The sequence below is a fragment of the Ammodytes marinus genome (assembly GCF_949987685.1).
Source record: "Ammodytes marinus genome assembly, chromosome: 12".
NCBI classification, from domain to species: domain Eukaryota; kingdom Metazoa; phylum Chordata; class Actinopteri; order Uranoscopiformes; family Ammodytidae; genus Ammodytes; species Ammodytes marinus.
Window position 1 is genome coordinate 22,665,447 of NC_137216.1, and position 20,004 is coordinate 22,685,450.

Here is a 20,004-nt window from a genome sequence, read left to right on the forward strand (position 1 = left end):
GAGTATTAAATATTGTCATGTCATTGTAGCTAAGGGCACAGCTGACATCAAAGGTTTAATATGTCAAAATAATATTAAAATAGGTTGACAAAATTATTCCAATTCAGTGTCAACCCACGAGCATTTTTTCCCTTGGATTTTAACACCATCACATAGTCTTCAGTCTTCACATTTAAGATGGATCTTTTGACGTGCAAGCTGCTGATGAAGACAGTGCAGTACAATTGAAATGTGCTTGAAAGAAATATAGTAAGTGGACCTTGACTCAGGATTGTTTTGGCCAAATTACTTACATGAGACACAGCGAATGGTGCTAGTGATTTATTATTAATGGGTAATATTATTTATTAAAGGAAGACTGAATGACCCGAATACTGAATTCCTGGTGAATTGCAGATGGACAGGCTGTCTATAATCTACTTTTGCTCCATGAATGTGAGACAACCTGATTCAGCTTAGGGGTGATGAGTTTAATAGATTGGATCAAATACAGGAACCATTAAGTCGCCATGGTTTCACACGAGGTATCCTACTATATTTGTTTGTCTCAACAGAACTGAGATTGAAAACAAAAAAATACAAACAAACATATAGCTATCAGTCCCTACATAAAAAAAAAACCTTCAGGTTCTTCAAGTCTGTTCAGTCAGTAGTACGTACAAGGGTTCCTGAAGAAAATACATTAAAAGTGCTCAAACATACAGTTATTTAAGACTAAGGGGCCTCTTGCAAAAATCACAACTACTAACTAAAATTCACAAGTGGTTCTAGACCTGTTGTACAATGCCTTAATCTGAAATGCAAAAAAAATAACAAAAATTAATAGCTAAAACAAATTAAATGTAAAATTGCAAAATGAATATTGTGTAATCGTGGCTTGTCAATTTAATACGACCACTTATGTATGCTGCTGCTGATCCTTGACAGCAAGATGTGAAGCTCGGCTGGGTGAAATTCATCTTTTTACTGTTTGATAACTTAAAAAACAACTTGCCGACAAATAGAAGTAGGCACTAGTATCAATTTGAAGGGCGGTAATTATCCAAAAGCCCAAATCTCCCAACCACTTGTACACAGTTGACATTCATCAGGTTGAAATTAGCATTTCAAGATGAGGTTATGCAATTAATATGAGTGTGATGAATCCAAACACTCACACGAAACAAGCTTCACTGTAAAAAATAAAGATATGTTAAAGACAAGAATAACAAATTTGTTCTTGCAAGAGGCCAAATATGTACCCTAAGTAAAAACGAGTGCATTCCGTGGTCTACCTGTGTGTATCAGGCTACATTTTACATTAAAAAGTTCTGTGTGAGAGAAAAACCCCCGTCTTCCTCGGGTCACTTAAAGTGGGTCAGCAGCTTGGGTGATTGATAGTCTACACGGGAAATTGTGCGGAAGCAATAATGAGGGGAGATTACGTGAAAAAGGCAGGAGTGAGTGAAGCCACGCAAAGTTCTCTCTCAAAGGCACCGGTCTTCTGATGTGAACTAGTGCCCCCTCGTATAATCTTGGTCCCTGATGTGCTGCCTGGTTCACTCAGCTCAGTGACATTACACTCCCAAGTCCCTCTTCTACAAAGGCTTTCATCTTTTTTTTTTTCAAAGCTTGCACGGCGTCCTTTTTTTAAGGTTCTTGACCCCCCATCCCTCTGGGATTAAACTGTACCATTTTTTCTAAACTGAGCCAAACTCAGACATCCAGGCTACGTATTTTTCCAGGTCGGCAGCGGACACAGACTTGGAGATCTTCTTGAGCGTGAGGGTGAAGTCCTCCATGGTCACAGGCATCTGCAGCTCGTCTTTAGGTAGAGCACGGATCTCCTCGGGACTCAGGCCTTGGATTCGACGACGCATCGCCATCATGGCCGCGTCTCTGATGTACATGTAAAGAAGGGAGCAGGGGGTGGGGGTTCTTCATACTTTTGTACCACCAATTAATATACACCCTAAAATATACTCCACATAATATTTCTACAAAGAGTTTTACTACACCTACTCCATATGTCAAACTGGAGGGATTCTAAGGTGGGATCACTAAGCCATAACTAGCTGAACAAACTGCGGTTAGATGTAGTGACACATCATCTCTGCACACTGCACATGGGTTTGAGGCTGTAGTATTGTCCATGTATGATTTACAAAGTCTAAAAGGCAATGCGAACCATTTTGTGTGCCTTAAATATGCCATATAATGGATTCCAGCTAAAATAATTCAGAACTACATTCTCTATGAATCTAGGCAGTTTGATTTAAGTAAATATCCAGTTACAATCAGTTAAAATCTATTGAATCGTTTAGTCAAAATCTACATGGAAGAATTTTACAGTCAATTTTCTATCTCTAGTATATGCTTATGTTACTTTGTTACTCCATAAAGAGTATGATGAACTGATGATCAATTGCTCCTTTTGTATTTTTTTACACAAGTACACACAATACCACACACCTGCAGACGTTGGTGATGTCTGCCCCAGAGTAGCCCTCAATCTTCTCTGCGATTAGGTCCAGGTCCACGTCAGCAGATACGTCCACTTCCCTCAGATTGATCTTTAGAAGCTCCACACGGCCCAAAGCTACACACACACACCCACACACACACAAAACAGCGTTAATGAGATGCTAGGATTGTTGTGTTGAGCCTCGGTTAGACAGCTACAGTGATTGTTGTTCTAGTTTTGTGTGCGGTGAGTGGGAGTGATGAGGTCACCTGTCGGCAGGGCGATGTAGATGCGCTTCTCCAGCCGCCGTCGCAATGCCTCGTCGATGTCCCAGGGGAAGTTGGTGGCAGCGAGGACCATCACCATCTTAGAGGGGTCATCATTGTCCATAGCTCCGCCCACACCTGGTCACAAGACACACACAAAAACCACAATTAAACTAGAAAATGTATAAACATGTACTGTGTACTGTATATGAAATATGACCGTGGAATCTCTCTACTGAATTTGTTCAACTTTAATGATGGGCATTCTACAGCTTTATTGTTATAATGTTTTTTTTTTTTTTTGCATTTTTTTCAAGCTTTATTAGATAGTACAGAGTTGAAATGGGGAGACAGAGAGAGGGGGGATGACCTGTAGTAAAGGTCCACGGGTTGGATTTGAACCCGCGACCACTGCAACGAAGGCCGGAGCCAATATGGTACGCGCTCTATCCACTACGCCACCGGAGCACACCATTATTATAATGTTTTAATAGGGACGATGCAGTTTTACATAGTTCCATTACTCGGAATGCAACTGATATCCTGCACAGAATCAGCTGCCAGACATCATAGGAAAAACATAGCTGCATCTGTGTTATGCAGGTCCTGACTATACCGTTAATGCGTTTGCCATTCATTTGTATAATTTAATTGTTATGGCATTTTTTCTGATCTAACGCCACACACAACTCCACTCACCATCCATCTGAACCAGGAGTTCTGATTTGACCCTGCGGCTGGCTTCGTGTTCATCAGAAGTTCCTCTTCTGCCACAAATGGAGTCAATCTCATCTATGAATATGGTTGTTGGTGCATAAAACCGGGCCTAGGAAAATTAATAAAATAAAAGCTTAACATTCAAATCTCCAGTTTGACATTGTTTTAATTTCTTTCACATACATGGACATGAACTTACCATTTCAAACAGCAGACGAACAAGTTTTTCTGACTCGCCCCTGTATTTGGAGGTGAGGGTGGAGGAGGATACGTTGAAGAAAGTAGTCCCACATTCTGTGGCTACAGCTTTGGCTAACATGGTCTTCCCTGTCCCGGGGGGGCCGACCATCAACACACCCTAAGACAAAATCGAAAAACCACAATTGGCACCCTGAGTTATTTGTTCACTGTGAAATCTACGTGTGTACTCGAGTGTGTGTGTGTCTACAACAGAGAGAAAAAGAGGGAAAACCAATGCTAAATTATGTAAAGTATGTTTAACGACTCTTGATATCACTTTTTCATTAGCAAAATGTGATGTAAATTAACCAGGACCATGTCAATCCAAAAGGTTTACGGTTTGAATATTCCATTAGTTTTGGCTAAAACCAGCTCAACCTGGTGCAAATCTCTTCTGAAAGCATTGGGACTATCACTGCTGCTCCGACGTCCGACTTGTCTGCATCTGATGTGTGTCTGTTGCTATGGCGATTACATAAACCACGATGGGAGAGGTTTTAATGGAATTGAAGCCCCTTCTGCCTTGGAATCCATACAGGCTGATGTGTGTTATATTCCTTGCAGGATGGAGCAGACAAATATTCAATTTGAAACACTGCAGTTGGTGCGATTTATCAGAAACTCCGCAGGGAGCAGGTGGGAGCAGAATAGCTCACCTACAGCGTGCACTAATAATAGTCTGAAATCCTGACAAAACAGAACTTCAAAGACCTTGAAAATAAATGTCACACCTGTAATGACAAGAATAATCAGTCTACCTATGTACCGATGAAACAAATTCAACAAAAATGTATCTTCTATAACTAACGTACTAATCCTTTATTTCGCTGCAAACTAAGTTATCTGAAAAAATGTGATCTTCTAAGTAACATAGTGTCAATTATGCATGCATATGAGACGAATGAAAGGCATTGTACTGCTGTAGTGTATTGACCCTCACATGGCGGGCCTGAAGGGAAGATGCCTCACATGATGAAGTTCAACACAGGCCGGTACAGAAGAAAACTCTCTAAACTGGTCATTCAGCAGAGTCATACTGAGGTTGCGTCGAACAAGTGACTTACAACGTAGAGTTTAAGATAGATCAGAAAATGTGCACCTCCCAGAGCAGGTGCAAGCCATTCATTATTTACTTTTGTCATAGCAGCGGGATGAAAACTGGGAGAGATTCATGTTTGAAGAGCCAGAGCCAGATTTATTTTGCAATATTTACACCTGGAGCAGCACGATGCCTGTGAAAGACTAAATCCATCTATATTTATGAAGGCACTGACAAGCACCCTTGGTATTGTGCTGTCTAGTCACTGTTTGGGATTAGACAAGAGCATAACTTTTTCACTGCATTCCTCTTGAATAGGCGCTGGAGTACGACAGTATGTTGATGAATGTGTAACACAGCAGCCATCCTCTCTCAAGTAAAGAAACATCTAAGTGAAACAGAAGTGATCTAAGTGAAACAGTAGAGATCGATAAATTGAATCATCGTCGTTGAATAATTAATAAATAAACAGAGAAACACATTGCATCTTACTGTAGTCGCTAGTTCACACAGGATTGCATACATGGCTATTCTCATTTTTAATCAAAAGGTCTATAAGAGGTTTTTTATAAATTTTTTTGGGAGGTGGGATGCTAATTTTTTATTTATTTTAAAGATTGTCTGTGCCTTATTATACTATAAGGCAATATGATTGTCTCTTAATATGTCAGAAGCCAAATAACTAAACATTTATTGTACATTTGGGTACAAAGCAATACAATACTTTGTCTGAATTGATTCCTGAAATTTCAGTAATTTTTAAAAAGCACACTGAAAAAAGAACATAAAGCTCAGTGTATGTCAGTGACCACGCCCCTGCACGTGTGTTTTTGTGTGTGTGTGTGTGTTTGTGTTTCTGTCTACCTTCCAGGGCCGACGAATGCCCTTGAAGAAGTCAGGCATCCACATGGGCAAAACCACTGCTTCTCTCAGCAGCTTCTTAGCATCCTCCAGATCAGCAATGTCGTCCCTACAGTTAATCCAGAGAACTCGTCAGTGGTGCCACGAAAAAAACACTAAAAAGGAGTATACAAGAAACTGTGTGTGTGCTAACATACCAGCGCACGTTAGGGTTACGGGACACAATGTCTCTCTCCAGTGAGTCCACCAGGTCGCTGTCATATCCCGTTCCATCAAACTTCTTATGCTCCACATCCCCTGAAGGGTCCCCAACCCCTTTCCCCACCTTTTCCTGGTGAAGAAAAAAAACTGTTGCTATTTTTTAGGGACAGAGTGATTCATTCATTAATTGTGGACCTCACATACCCATCTATCCATAGTGAACTGCTGTATACTGACCTTCTCATCTTTGGCCTTTGTCCCTCTGGCGTCTCTGTATCCCGGCCGGTCCGGTTTGGGGTTGGCCTGACCGCGTACTCCTGGTCCTCGATGCTGCAGAGCGGGGGATTCCTTCCTATGCTGCCTCGCCGCACTGCTGGGGCGCTTCACTGCAATAGGATTCCTACAGAGAGACACACACAAGGCCCCTGAAAAATCTGAAATTGCACTTAGAATTCATTTGACTGGGGTTCTTAATGGTTGTACCAGCGTTAACCCACCCTTTTTCAGGGTAGAGGAAACAAGGTATTTCCAAACATTTGATCAAACTGTCATAGAAATGATACAAAATGCCCCAGAAACATATTTCACAGGGACAAAAAAAAGCCCCTACCTTGAGACACACACGCCGGTTTGAAACTAGCACATGGTTAACAGCAGGAAACACCTTCAGACAGAATCACCAAAGATCTTTTGCAATAGTGGTAATAACAGTGTGTCAATGTTCCCACAGAGTGGCAATAACTTTAAACCAGCTCTGCTAGTTCTCTGTGGAGGTAAATCAGAATAACGACCAGATGGGGGGAAAAATGTGGGTTGCTGGTAGAGATGAAACAGATTATGCAAACGATGTCTCTTTGAACGTCAAAGTACTTCATTAAAGAGATATCTGGTTTCACATATTGGCCCCTGAGCAGGTGGCGGAAATAATGAAACCATGCAGGAAGACAAAATTGAAATACCCACACAGTAATTTTGTGTATTGTTCCTGGTTCTTTTAATCCACATGAAATAAGAACTGGCACAGAGACAGCAGTACTGTGCAGGTGTTTTTTTCAGCTTTCAGTGTGCATTAGAATATAGAATGAATGGATTTGCATGTGCTTCTTTGAGATTTATTTAAATGATCCCCAATCAAAGGGACTCAAGTGTGCGTATGTGGCAACCAAAAACATATTTTTTTAATCATTCATTTATCCTTATGTTTATTCATATAAATATCGCATATAATATACAGCATAAATTCTTAATCGTATGTTAGTCAAGTTTGTCTTTGTTTGCACACATTTAGAAACACTTCACCCAAATGCTTCAGCTGACGGTAGGAAAGGTAGAAAAGAGTGGTGTATTCAGCATGAAGCACACAAAGGTGCCACTTCTACAAACACACACAGTCATACCACACACCTGTGCTCTGCGGGGGTGGGAGGGGGCCAAACGGCTGGATCCTCAGGTCTCTCAGCGTGTTGAGGGGCAAGGATGTCAACCGGCTTCTCCGACTTAAAGCCCTCAAGCGTTCCCATGATTCCTTTCACCTGCTCGTACTCTTCGGTCAGTTCCTGCCTGACCTGGTCACAAACAGAAGGAGGAGAGCATTGCATCACAGAACATCCCCCTGAACATATGTCAGGTTGATGTGTATGTGTGTGGTAAATACCCATAGTATTAACTAGGCTCACCTGTTGCCATTTGACTTTAAGTGCGGGGTCTCTGAGGGACTGGCAGTGCTTGTGGATCTGTTGAATGACCCCCTGGTAGTACACGATGGAGGAGTCATAGTTACCCAGCAAAGCGTACTCACGGCCCTTCTTGGCATTGTCACATATGTCTGCCAAATTCATGCTGAAAAACAGCTATATGGTGAGGGAGAAAATAAAAAAAAGGAAACATTACTTTGACCGAGAATTATTTTTAAATATTTGCAAAAATAGAAGTTACCAAAATGTCAGAAAGAAAGTTATTGATGAAATCCTTCTCCCCATGTCTTGGCATTTTTAAACGTTTGAAAGACAGATTTAAGATAGTTTAAAACGAAATAAGGCTTTTATTTAGATTAAATTGTTCAATTTATATTAAGACATTTTTAGATATGTGGGAACCTTGTTATTATAGGAGGTTGCAGCTCCATAGGCTACAAATTAGTTACATTTCACATAAAGCTGCTAATGTTGCACCCGTCAAAGCACGTCTGGTAAGCTAACTGATACCAGGGACTGTTTTTTAAATGTATATCAATGACAGTTCACCTGAAGGTTTATCAACTAGGCTGTATTCATATTAGCTTATTTTCCTGCCCTCGCCATCTCATCTCGCCGACGTTAGCTGTGGCTAGCTTGCTGCTAGGCCACAAACAGAAAATAAAACGTATAACCCGTAAACGCTAACGTTACTTTAATCCCGCTACGACCATATGTAAATATGCATGTAGACTATAAACAACCGACTGACAACCTACATTATATTTAAACGTGAAATAATTATCCTACCTGCATGAAAAGCACTTGTTTGTGTTGGTTTTTTTAATCAGAGGTCCAGCATTGAGGGAAGTGTTACCATGGCCGCAGAGAGACGCCGTGTGAAGAATACAGTCGGCTCGATTACTACGGTGCATTCAGGACAAGCTGGTAAAAAGGACAACTTTACTAAATCTATCTGGAGAGCTAACATCACTCCCAAAAAAAAGCCTAGCTAGAGAAATTGTTTCGTGGATATAATCTTAAATATTTATCTGCATTCGGGATTTTATCATTAGTTGTTTCATGTATAATACTTACTTTACCAAAGTTGGTGATTCATATTTTGAACTAAAGCCTTTGCTAGTTTACATGATTCCTCTAACATATCATCAGAGCTGGATTAGGCCACTAGTCGTCGCTAGAATCCAGTCAAATGTGCAAACTTTTCATAGCCGTTCTTGAGCTTTTGATGAATTCACATAGCTAATCTTGGCCAGCGGTTTACCTAGCAATAGACCATATAGATACTATGAGTGTTCAAATGTCCATGTTGTTTAAGGATTTAGCCACGTTGGATTAATAGCTGGGTAAAGCCCAGGCCATAAGGTCACCAATAAAACTAAATTAAATAGCCTAATGTATGATCTTTTCCTTAATTATGTGGAAGTATTTCTTAGTACATTATGATTTGAAGTGCCTGAGATGTCGGTAAACAACACAACTGAAAACTTGACATTTTCCTGATTAAACCACTTTTATTGATTTGCAGTTTAACATTTTCACAAATATATTATCCATGTAGGTTGAAATCATTTTTTGCATTATTGTACACATGCAAATGAAGTATCATTCAGATGTAAAGCTGGTTATCCTCATATTAATATTTGAAATTTTCGTATTCAGCAACAGCACCAAAACTCATGCTGCCTTAACATTTCTTAAGAGCATAGATAACACTTTAAAACATTTAAAAGTATATATTTGCATGGTTTTCTTCACAGTTTCAATTGACCTTATTGGTCCCTTTACTTACACTGAAATCTTGTCCCTTAATTCACAGTTTGCATGGAACACTGTGGATAAGTTGTAGTGCTACTAGACGGCTGATTGCATCATTCTTGTCTTTGTGCTAAGGTGCACTCTGCAATGTTTTTGTTTTGTTTTTACTCGAAGTGAATTTATGTGCAACTTGAGCAACAAAGGTTTGCCATACCTCCATATTCATTCATGCATTTCATTGAAATGTTGATTCAATATTGTACAATATCGTTTCTTAATTTTCTATCTCTTGATCAGAAGGTGTTAGGGGAAAAACATCCATTGTTTCTGAAGGCTGTGATGACCTTCATACACACTGCCAGAACATCCATGCAGGACTGAGGTGACTAGCATAGACAAGATGCTTCTTCGTGCTCCCTCTGGTTCCACTGCTGCCCGACCCCACTCTCGCTCAGCTGCTTCAGTCTGAGGGGTTTGTGGCTCTTTAGTCGGTAAGCCAAAGTCAGAAAGATGGAGTCTACGTGTTCCTGCTCGCCAGGGTCCTTGGCTGAAGTCTCAAACAGTGGGAAGTTGTAGCTGTCGGCAAGACACTGCGCCCGTGACGTGGGGACTTCTCTGCGGTCCCTCAGGTCACACTTGTTGCCCACCATGATTCTGGGCACCAGGGGCCCCACACAGTGTCGGCTGCACTCCTCGATCCACTCTGGGATGCTCTGGAAGGACAAGAGGCTGGTCACATCGTAGACAAAGACGACAGCATGGACGCTGCGGTAGTAGTGCTCCACCATGCTCTTCCTGAAACGCTCCTGACCTGCCGTGTCCCAGATCTGCAACTAGCAGAGAAGAAACACGCATTGATATGACAAAATCATATTTAAATGCTGGCGTAATTCATAATATTTCTCATTGTAAGCCAATCCAAATAATTGGCAGAAAATGTATATTTCCATCTCTCAATACTTTCTGACTTCTCTACCCTATCTGTGGCTCTCAGCTCCAAGCCAATTTGTTCCTACTAAAGATATACATCTTGAACAATTTATCAGAGATATATGGTTTCATTTTTGAAGCGTGTCAGTAAGTTACTATACTAAAACCGTTGGGCACAACAATACGTACTCATACAGAAGTAAATGATGCATTGGCTGGGGTTATTTTATTGAATATTTACAGTGTATGTGGGATTGTTAGAAAATTAACCCAGTGCACAATGTGTTTTTATCAGTTCATGGACAACAATGAAGGACAATAACGGCACAGAAGAAATTGTATGCACAGACAATACTTTTTGCTTTCATCAAAGAAAATATTATGTAATTTGTGTGAAGTAGCCTAACTCAAATTATTCAAACTGTAAATTAAAAGTTCGTAATTTGTGTATTGGGGTTTGATGCTAATATTTATACTCCGAGTGTGTTCTGAGTGAAAGTGTGTGTTATCTCAATGAGGCTGGTTCATAGTGTTTGCTGCACTGAGCTTATTTTGCAGGTGAAGTGAACAGTTCAGCTCCAGTGACTGTTGGTAGTGCAGACTGTAGTTAGAGTTATGCACATTGAGCTACAGTTGTGCCCACTGTGGGTTAGCAATCAAAAATAAACTGTAAAACAAATAATGTGAATAATAGTGTAAATAATTCAATTCACGGTGGCTGGATTCCATTAAGCTGCTTCAGTTTCAAGGTCCTGGTATTGAGCATGCTGACTCACTGTAATACAGTCGTGGCTTATTGGGACACAAATAGACAGTGACCAATGACCACTTAATGTTAAAAGTAACACCTGTGCTTTTCTCACCATGACACAATGTCAGCTGTATAATAAGGCACAGTGAACCTGCTAGAACTCATGGCTGCAGTGCAGACACCTGAAAAGAGGCAGGACACTTTCTTCTGGGGTTCTAATATTTTAATGGGAGCTGGTAATGTAGGCCTATGTTGTATAGTGGTTCCATCACCATTGAGTGTTTGAAAACCGGCTACAGGTTAGGCTAGGCTTTCCTCTGCCTATAAGACGCTACAGTACGTCGGGTAGCTCAGGCAGATGGTGTGTTATTCTTACAGCGAATTGAAGTGTTTGTATTGAATTGAGTGAGTGTGTTCACAGGTCCTCACCTTGATACTCTCCCCATCGAGCTCCAGCGTCCTCTCTCTGAAATCGACCCCGATCGTCGCCTCTGGGTTTTTCAGGAAAGTGCCTCCGCAGAACCTGTAAGTCAAGCACGTCTTCCCCACGTTTGAATCTCCAATGACTATAATTTTGAAAACCCGAGATCGTGCGGTATCATAGTCGTGCTGCAGCGAGCGCTCCAGGGAGTCGTTTTGACTGAAAACGGTGTCAAATACATCCCCAGGTTTGTTTTCTATTGCCATCGCTCATCTTCTCGCCATCTGAACGTGAACGGCACCGAACCATCGCGAGAATTCGAAAGACCAATAGACGTCTAGCAGCTGCTAGAGCGTGCTTCAGAGGATAATCCAAACATTATATTCAGTATTTTATACAATTGAATTTAGCAAATGTGTAGCCTATAGTTCTCACTCTTCTTTCTTGAAAATTCCGATCAAAGCACAAGATGCATGTTCGTAAAACATTAATGAAAAATACAATTCCTTGCAAGTATTATTTTACTCCTCCATCCAAATAGTTTGGTGTAAATTATGAAATAGTACACATGAATAGCTCCTCATTTTCATCCACTTCCCTTTCACCTTCAGTTTCAATATGTAGAGGAAATTATGATGAAATATCAGAACATCTGAATCTTGTCTTGTGTAGCCTAATTGTCTTCTAGTGCATGTGGTGTGTACACAAACGTATTGAAAACAAAATGATTTATTCGTGCATTAATTCTCCTCTGCATTCGACAGGGACATTTATTTGACACATAAATAAATACAGCTTTAATATGCAGACCATGTTTGTGACAGAGCCGATCACCCCTTTCCCCTCACACACATACAATAACATAACACTTCAACTATCCATCGTACAGAGAGAGCAACACTCATTTATCATTTTATAAGGTAAAACTTAAAGTCTTACAACATACAACAGCCCTTTAATAAATTCCACCATTATAGTGTTCATTGTTTTAACTGTCATTTTGGAACCTGTAGTTTGTGGCATTGCATTATACACAGAGAGGTGTTTCTAATATTTTTTCTGCAACATTTATACCAATGAGGGTAGACACTAGACAGATTTTAAAAAAACGCATGTTTTAGAAGAGCTTATAAACTAGTAGTTGAGTGTTACTGAGGGGTGGTTGGACAGGACAATGGCTTAGCAACAGCTTCATTACATGCAAACAAAATGTTCACCAACTAAAATATTACATAACAATCCTCAGCACTGAACTTTGTTTCCTGATTATAACAAATGTTAAATAAAAAGCACATACATACACCCAATCAAATAATTTCTGATATACTTCATCAAATGTATAATTTTTCACCAAAACTATCTAATTTTACTACATCTCCAAAAAAAAATCGATCATGGCATACAGGCTTTTGTTGCAGCCTAAACCTGAGTAAGCATGACGTGCATTGGCTTCTACATCTCATACTGTAGTTTTCACATCACTGGCCCCGATGTGCATCAAGAACAAGAAAAAAGACAGCACATTTTAAAGCCCTGTAAAAGACTTGTTTTTAAAGTCATAAACATGAGGCACTTTAGCTGCCTGATGTCCCAGTCCAACAATCACAAGCAAGTGTTTTCATATTTTTCAAGATAAATTATATTTTATTAGCAAATACTTCTGTCACAAGCACCGAGCACCATAGGAGCCCTCCAAAGTCAATATACCTTTATTCAGCCTGTAGTTTTCCGCTTTTCTATAATGTCTTTTCAAGCTGTGGAAGATGTTCAGAAATGTCCAAAGCACTATCACTTGAGGGTCTCTGTTCAAGTTTGGAGTGCACACATTTCTACCAGCCTGCTTTGCATACTTAAGAGTAGGAATAATCTGACGGAAGAAGCAGTGGCTGATGAGTGTCACCATGCTTTTAATTTCCACCCTGTCAAAAGCCTGCCAATCTTGTACTTTTTTTAAATGTAATTTATCGTCCAACGTGAATCTCGCTAGCCTTGGCAGAATCAGAGCATTCTAGATTGACACACATGTATCTCAGCAACTGTTTTGACGTGTCATGGCAAGAGGAGCGCAGGTGGAAGTAATTACATCAGTTTCAGCAAATCATTATCTTATTAGTAACACCTGTTTTTGAGAAGTTAAAAGTTTCTGCTACTTTAGTTTCCCTCTGTATAGTCCTGCATCTGCTATGCAAAAGGCTGTTTGGAAACCACTAAATTATAGGAAGTTTAGTTCATCAATGATTCTAAGGCATGACCTTAGACAAAATGTCACAATATATCTTTGTTAATCCCCCATAACACAAGGGAGAGTAATAGTAAAGTACATCTCAGGATTACCTTCATTCAGTTGCCCTATGTATTCAGCTATGAAGACAGATCCTCCAGTCTATGGGGGAACTATTGCTCATCAGATTTGTTTCTACCATGTATTCTTCATGAATTGGTGACACTACAGGACCTCATACTGCCCTTAATGCTGACAGGACATGATACAAATTGAAAAAACCATTGAAACTGGCTATTTGTGTCAAAAAGATTGAAAAAAAAACCACTGAAACAAACTCAATTTAAGATTCTTCTCTCCTTTCGTAAATAATCATTAGTCAGACTGGCGTATAAAAGAAAGTTGAAAGATTTTGATAGACTTGTGCTTCTAATATAAATGTCTATAGCCTTATAGCTAGTGCGTAACTTATTTTACCCCCATGAAGAGTTCTGAGTTATTACATTGGATTTTATTTCTTATGCTGTATGTCAAGGTTTTTTTTTCCTAGCAGTAGAATCAACAACTAAAACATTTCTTGGGAGCTTCTTGGGATTTTTCTGAGTGACACCAGTTTGTAAACGCTGCAATACAGATGAATCCAGAGAGTTTTGTGGAGCTTATATGGCTTAATATACTGTGTCAACTCGTTTGGTAATGGCTTGAATGTAACCGTCAATCATTTATTTGAAAAAAGTTACACTCTGCAGCTTTAATACTCCATTGACTCTGTATCTGTGACCTCTCCTGGCAAACAGAACCCTGTAAAGATCCATTTAAATATCAAATTAAACATTTTCTTTGACACGGTAACACATTTCAACTACCAGTTCTCGTCTGAGAAAGAGCTAGAGCTGCCCGAGTCAGAGTCCGGGTCCGTCAACCCGTCAAAGTCCCAGTCGGCGCTGGAGCCGCTGTCATCGTCCTCCTCTGTGGAGAAGCTGTGAGCCGAGCCCAGGCATGCTGGGTACACGCGTGTGGAAACGCACACGGGTCCCAGTGTGGACACGTACACCGCCATGACGTTCTTCCAGCTGTCCCTGGCCGGGTCGTATTCGTGGATGAGGACCCTGTTTTTATTGTGCTGCAGCAAAGTCTGCGTGAGGAGGAGCAGCTTGTTGTCGTGCTGGATCACCTGGTAGTTCAGAGCCCGGCTGTCGATGGGAATGTCCCCCAACCTCTTCCACTCTCCTCTGGTGGGGCTGTAGGCCTTCACCACGGGAATGTCACACACGCAGATGATCTGGTCCTGAAACACGCAGGCCTTGTGCAGCTTGTCTCTTCTCACTGACCCGCAGTGGCGCCAGCGGTTCCTCCTGGGATCGTAGCAAAGCATTCTCCTTTTGTTCACCACATACAAGTGGTCGTTCAGAGCCACCACCTGCATTTTCCCTAAAGAGTGAGGCAGAGGAGCCACAAACGTCCACTCGTTCCTCTGGACGCTGTAACACTCCACCTCCTTCAGTCGGGTGTCAGTCACTGGATTTCTCCCTCCAAGGAGGTACACATGGCCGTTGAGGTAGCCCATCCCAGAGTGTATCCTCCCCAGAGGTCTCTCCGCCAACTCCTGCCAGCTGTTGAGCACGGGATTGTAAAGCCAGAAGTGTTTAGAGAGGTGGGAGGCTAGGTACAAGTTGTTTTCAGGTGTGGAACAGGCGATTAAGGACTCCATGGTGGAACGTTTGTAATCTTGACTGCTGAGGTCCTGTAAAGGAGGAGCCATGAAATACAGGTCTTCTGAGTAAGGGTCACAGCACATTATGTTGTCGTTGGGTAGACCGAAGAAGAGAATCATTTCCTTTGCACTCACACCTATTCTGTTTTTGGGCACATCCAGAGTTGCAGGCATCCCACAGCCGTCCTCTGCAGGCCGGTCAAAGACCGAAGCGAGGTACTTCTCAATGAAAGGCCTCGCCACCAGGCCCTCCAGGAAACACCTGTCCTTCTCCGTAAACAGGTTCCAACGCACACACTTCAGTGCCTGTAAAGCATCCTCCCCTTTCTGTGGTGCATTGGCTTCTACCCACTGCAAAGCGGCCGAGCATACCTTCCTCTCACAGTCCACGTCCAAAGTGTTCAGAGACAACAGCTCCTTCAACTGAGCTAAATCCAACTCGCAGAGATCCTCGCCGTGGCACACCTGGTTAAAGTTCCTGGCTATGAAAGCTTGAGCATTCTCCTTCAATTCAGGGTTGTCATAAGTGTCTGCAAACTTCAGCAGGCCCACACAGTTGGACACGTCCAGCCGCCTTGTCATAAAGCTGGAGCAAGCTTTCCTGATGTACTCAAGCTGCAGCATATTGGCCGCAGAGTAGAGCCTCTGGACGTTGCCCTCCGTGATGGTCACCCTGCCTGTGTAACAATAGTCGATGATAACAGACATTGACTCGGCGTCCACCCCTCTAATGACCACTCTCTCCTGCACGCTCTCGTTTAACCCCCCGGTGAACATGCTTTTGAAGTAGGGGCTGGCAGCAGAAAGGACGTTGCGGCTGCACAGAAAAAGTTGGTCAATGTCACATATTGCAGACTCAACTTCGCTGTGCGAATCCTCCTCGCACGCGACCCCGATAGTGACGTCCCCGAGCAGCCGACACTCGTACAGCCGTTTCAACTCCTTCATCAGACCCCGAGCGTGGTTCACGTCCTCCAACACCTCGGGACCACTGAAACAGCTTAGCGACGAAGCCATTGCCCGCAAATGTGTCGGTTTTTTAAACGTCAGCGAGGGGGTTTCAGACAACCCGCTATCTCGCGCTCAACATGTCCAATGACGCGACTGGGTCCGCGCGCTGATAATGACACATCCGTTGATAAATGAAAAGCAAAACATGTCACGTGAAAAAATACGTTACCAGCAAATTTAACAGCTGTGCAGTCGCCTGTGTGTCTGAAAACCAACAGGACTCGGGCTCCGAATGATCATAATGTCCAGTTTTTTTGTTGTAAACATGCTTCAGAAATTATAATTCCAAAGTCGTTGTAACAGTAGTATCAATTTGCTTTGATTTTCCTGGTCTACGCTGTCATCTGTTTTGAGTGCAGGAGACAGAAGCTCTCAAAAAATAACAGTGTCAGGCGGCCGGGGTTGAAACGACATTTTCACGAAGAAACTTCCAAATTAAAAGAACATCTTATTTAAACGTATTGCATGTATTTCTATTTATTTCAATCCATATCCAATTCAACTTGTCCTTCCATGGATTTATATAAATTCCCTCGTTTTTAGTACTGCCTTAACTTAAATAAGTATTTTTAACCTCATATGAAAAAGATGCAATCTCTTACTTTGAAGGCAACATTGCGTTGTTTCCGCTGTGGTTCATTGCTCGCTCACACAACCCTGCTAAGTAGTCTCTGATTGGTTGGTGTAACTGGGTCGATTCCATAGACTGTATATAGGTCGAGTCATGTCTTATTGATAGGGATTGATTCAAGATATTAAACTTTATTTACTGACCTTATTTTATTTTCAGTTTGTAGGATTATTAACATGTATGCTCCTAGGCCTACCAATTAATTTTGAATTGAAAATGTCCTATTGTCAATAATAATAGGCCTATATAGGCCTAGCCTATGGGGAGGACCGATGATCCACAAAAAACACTGTACACACCTTTGTCTGTATTGTTGTTTTCTTTTAGCAAGTGAACATATTACACTAAATATAAATTACATTTAAAAAGGGATTGTTCTTGTGTATTATTGTTTCGTATTCAATGGGAATTTTGTAGATATTGACAAAGTGAATATTTATAGGCTATGTCTGCAAAGCAAAGGCTCTTTTCTTGTCAATACATTGACAGGTATTGAACAATTGAGTCACATTCCTTGTATGTGTCTACATGCTTGGCGTATAAAGTGCAGTCTGATCCAGATGACATTCTCTCTTCTCTTCAAAAGTAATTTGAAGATTAAGAAAAGTCAGTAATTTTAAAGAAATAAATGGAATTCAAAATGGGTCCAAAACACTAGCTTTTTATCTTTATCACAACGCTTTATTTTCAACAAGAAAAAGAGTTTCATTACACTGGCCCATACTTCTTATTTGGTCGTTCATTACATACAGCACACTTTTTTAAATGACTTACAGTGTGAAGTTTAGCCGACTATGCTTGTAAAACAAGAGCTATACACATAGCCACAGCTGTTTGTGTATTTTTATCCAGCTTTAGGTGTATCTACGGTTAAGGTCATTGATCCTGCGTAGTGCGTCTTGGTTGTGGATGGTTTTGTGGACTGTGATGAGGAAGGGGAAGGCGGAGGGCAGCTCGACCCTACGGCTCAGCTTCTGGTGGCCCCAGTGAAGGCATCGCAGCCTCTCAGCCAGGTCCCGTCTGCCTGCACGCTCAAGTCCATCTTGCAGCAGCTTGGTCTTATTGGGTTTGTCCCAAGCCTTCTCGTACCTGTGAATAAAGGTAACAAGAAAACAACTCTTTGATGATCCTTGTTAATATACTGCTGTTAAAGTGTCAATAATACAGCATTATATTTCAAAGGACATACATAGGGGTGTTTCAACAATTATGACAGTGCCTACAGTATCAAGTAACACAAACATGCACACACACACACTGTACCAGCTTTCCAACATAGTCCTAGCCTGGACACTCTTCTCTGCAGATTTGGGGTGGAACCGCCCTATCTCAGTTCTGCTGAAGCCAAGCTCATATGCCAAAACTGTCCACTCAAAACCAAGCTGCTCGGAAATCTCCTGCAGTGTCTTCAGGTTAATTACAGCATCCTGGAAGAAATTATATGAAGACCTCACTGAAAGTGTCAGTGAATGCATATGAGGTGTCTTTTCTGCTTAAAGGTAACATGGACGAGAAAATTAAAACGGATTACCTCTTGGGCTTTGTTGGGCATTATCTCCAATTCCAAAAGATCAGCAGTGCAAGTCACACTCTAACCCTCTTCATAAACCTAATTTGACAAAAGGTTCTAGTAGAAAGGTTTCTATGCTCCAGAAATTGCTAACTAATACGCATATTTACATGCAAGCAATTGTATTCACTTACCCCAAGGTACAGGATACCACGAATGAGCATGGTTTGAGTGTTACTGTGGAGATTCCTCATCAACATACTACTCTGTTAAACATTAGTCATTTCTGCCCCATGGTCCCTTAATGAGCTAACGTTCAAGTCATGGATTCAAGTAAACAAATGGGCTTATCCTGCCAATTCTACTTTATTGAACTCAAGATGGCTTCAATTGACTTGTTTGCATGGAATTTCGGATTTCCAGGGTAAATTAGGAGATTCATATTTTTTTATGTCCTTCTATTGTTTATTTTTAATTTATGGATGTTTTCACTGAAAGAGCTGTTCAAGGCACTTCACTTTTAGGCTACTACTGCCTTAAGTATTTTAAATACACTAGACAATTATAGTAGAACCCCAGGAACAGTATTTTCTGTTGAACTTTTGGTCTCATTAAATTAGAGTTGTTTAAAGACACTGGAAGTTTAGGTTATTTCTGCACATTTACAGCACACGTTTTGCTTTTAAATAAATGAATATTTCTAAGATATTACAGAATAATATAAGCTTGTCACTGTGACCAGTTGAGAAACAATGCCATCTGCAGTTGAGCACTGGCATCAGACCTTTTTGAAAAATACATTTTCTTCATACTTTAAAGCACCAAGTGAACTATATTCATGACAGGAATAATACAAACATATTTTGAAAGGCTTTTATTCACTTTAAAAATGTACCTCCTCTTTAAATTATTGTCTTCCATAAAAAGAATCAGGGCTCTATGTGCAGTGCTATTGCAGCATTTGTTTTTGTTTATCAAAGAACATTACAAATCTCTGCTCTGAAGTAAACAATAATGAAAAGTGGAGTACCCAAAAGATTATGTGTGCACACTTACTTCAATGAATGTCATACTCAAGATAACTTATTTTAAAGCGTTAATAATAATTCTGGTTAAAAGTGCTGTGAGGTCCAGCCAATAAATATAACTGACATGATTTACAATACTTTTTAACAGGCACAGGATGTTACAAAATTCCAAGTTTAATATCTGACACCACAGTCTGACAAAAAAAAACAATAATTGCAAAATTAGTCATACTAAATAATGAATAGCATGTACACAACTGTGACCTATTTTTTTTACTAAGCTTTCGACTGGAGAGAAATTTTCATTCTGTTGAATGAGAGCCTTCATTATCCACAATGACAAATCAAGAAACACATATCAAAAAAGATCCAGTTCACATTTAACAACTGATTATCAGAATATTGCCAGGTTTTTTTCATAGTGTGTCAAGTCTGTGTTTTAAGCAGGTAGTAAGGTTAAGATCCAGCCTGCTGGACCCAAACAGTTCTCAGTCTCTACTTTGTCCTTCATTGAGGAGTAGTGCCTTTTTAGAAATGTTAACAGTCACTCTGTCTTGGGTCGCAGCCC

At 40.8% G+C, this 20,004-nt stretch overlaps 4 protein-coding genes across 4 annotated transcripts; all 4 read right to left on the reverse strand.

Annotated features, from left to right (window-relative positions):
- Positions 1-8,327, reverse strand: katnal1 (katanin p60 subunit A-like 1). The gene is made up of 11 exons (XM_080038735.1): positions 8,251-8,327; positions 7,444-7,617; positions 7,172-7,332; positions 6,005-6,167; positions 5,764-5,897; positions 5,570-5,675; positions 3,626-3,784; positions 3,409-3,535; positions 2,713-2,847; positions 2,452-2,578; positions 1-1,878 (listed from the first exon to the last, which is right to left on the reverse strand). Exons 1-11 carry the CDS (start codon positions 8,254-8,256, stop codon positions 1,680-1,682), a joined length of 1,491 nt encoding a protein of 496 aa, XP_079894861.1. The 5' UTR covers positions 8,257-8,327; the 3' UTR covers positions 1-1,679.
- Positions 8,328-9,104: 777 nt separating this feature from the next.
- On the reverse strand, positions 9,105-11,587 carry LOC307258072 (ras-related protein Rab-33B; the record flags this gene model as incomplete). The annotated part of the gene is made up of 2 exons (XM_080037474.1): positions 9,105-10,052; positions 11,330-11,587. The coding sequence occupies 2 exons, from the start codon at positions 11,585-11,587 to the stop codon at positions 9,606-9,608; spliced, it is 705 nt and encodes a 234-aa protein (XP_079893600.1). The 3' UTR covers positions 9,105-9,605.
- Positions 11,588-14,404: 2,817 nt separating this feature from the next.
- kbtbd7 (kelch repeat and BTB (POZ) domain containing 7) lies at positions 14,405-16,420 on the reverse strand (the record flags this gene model as incomplete). The annotated part of the gene is made up of 1 exon (XM_080038597.1): positions 14,405-16,420. Exon 1 carries the CDS (start codon positions 16,271-16,273, stop codon positions 14,405-14,407), a length of 1,869 nt encoding a protein of 622 aa, XP_079894723.1. The 5' UTR covers positions 16,274-16,420.
- Positions 16,421-17,752: 1,332 nt separating this feature from the next.
- LOC307258831 (uncharacterized protein) lies at positions 17,753-18,450 on the reverse strand (the record flags this gene model as incomplete). The annotated part of the gene is made up of 3 exons (XM_080038498.1): positions 17,753-17,987; positions 18,162-18,325; positions 18,430-18,450. The coding sequence occupies 3 exons, from the start codon at positions 18,448-18,450 to the stop codon at positions 17,753-17,755; spliced, it is 420 nt and encodes a 139-aa protein (XP_079894624.1).
- Between the last annotated feature and the right edge of the window lie 1,554 nt (positions 18,451-20,004).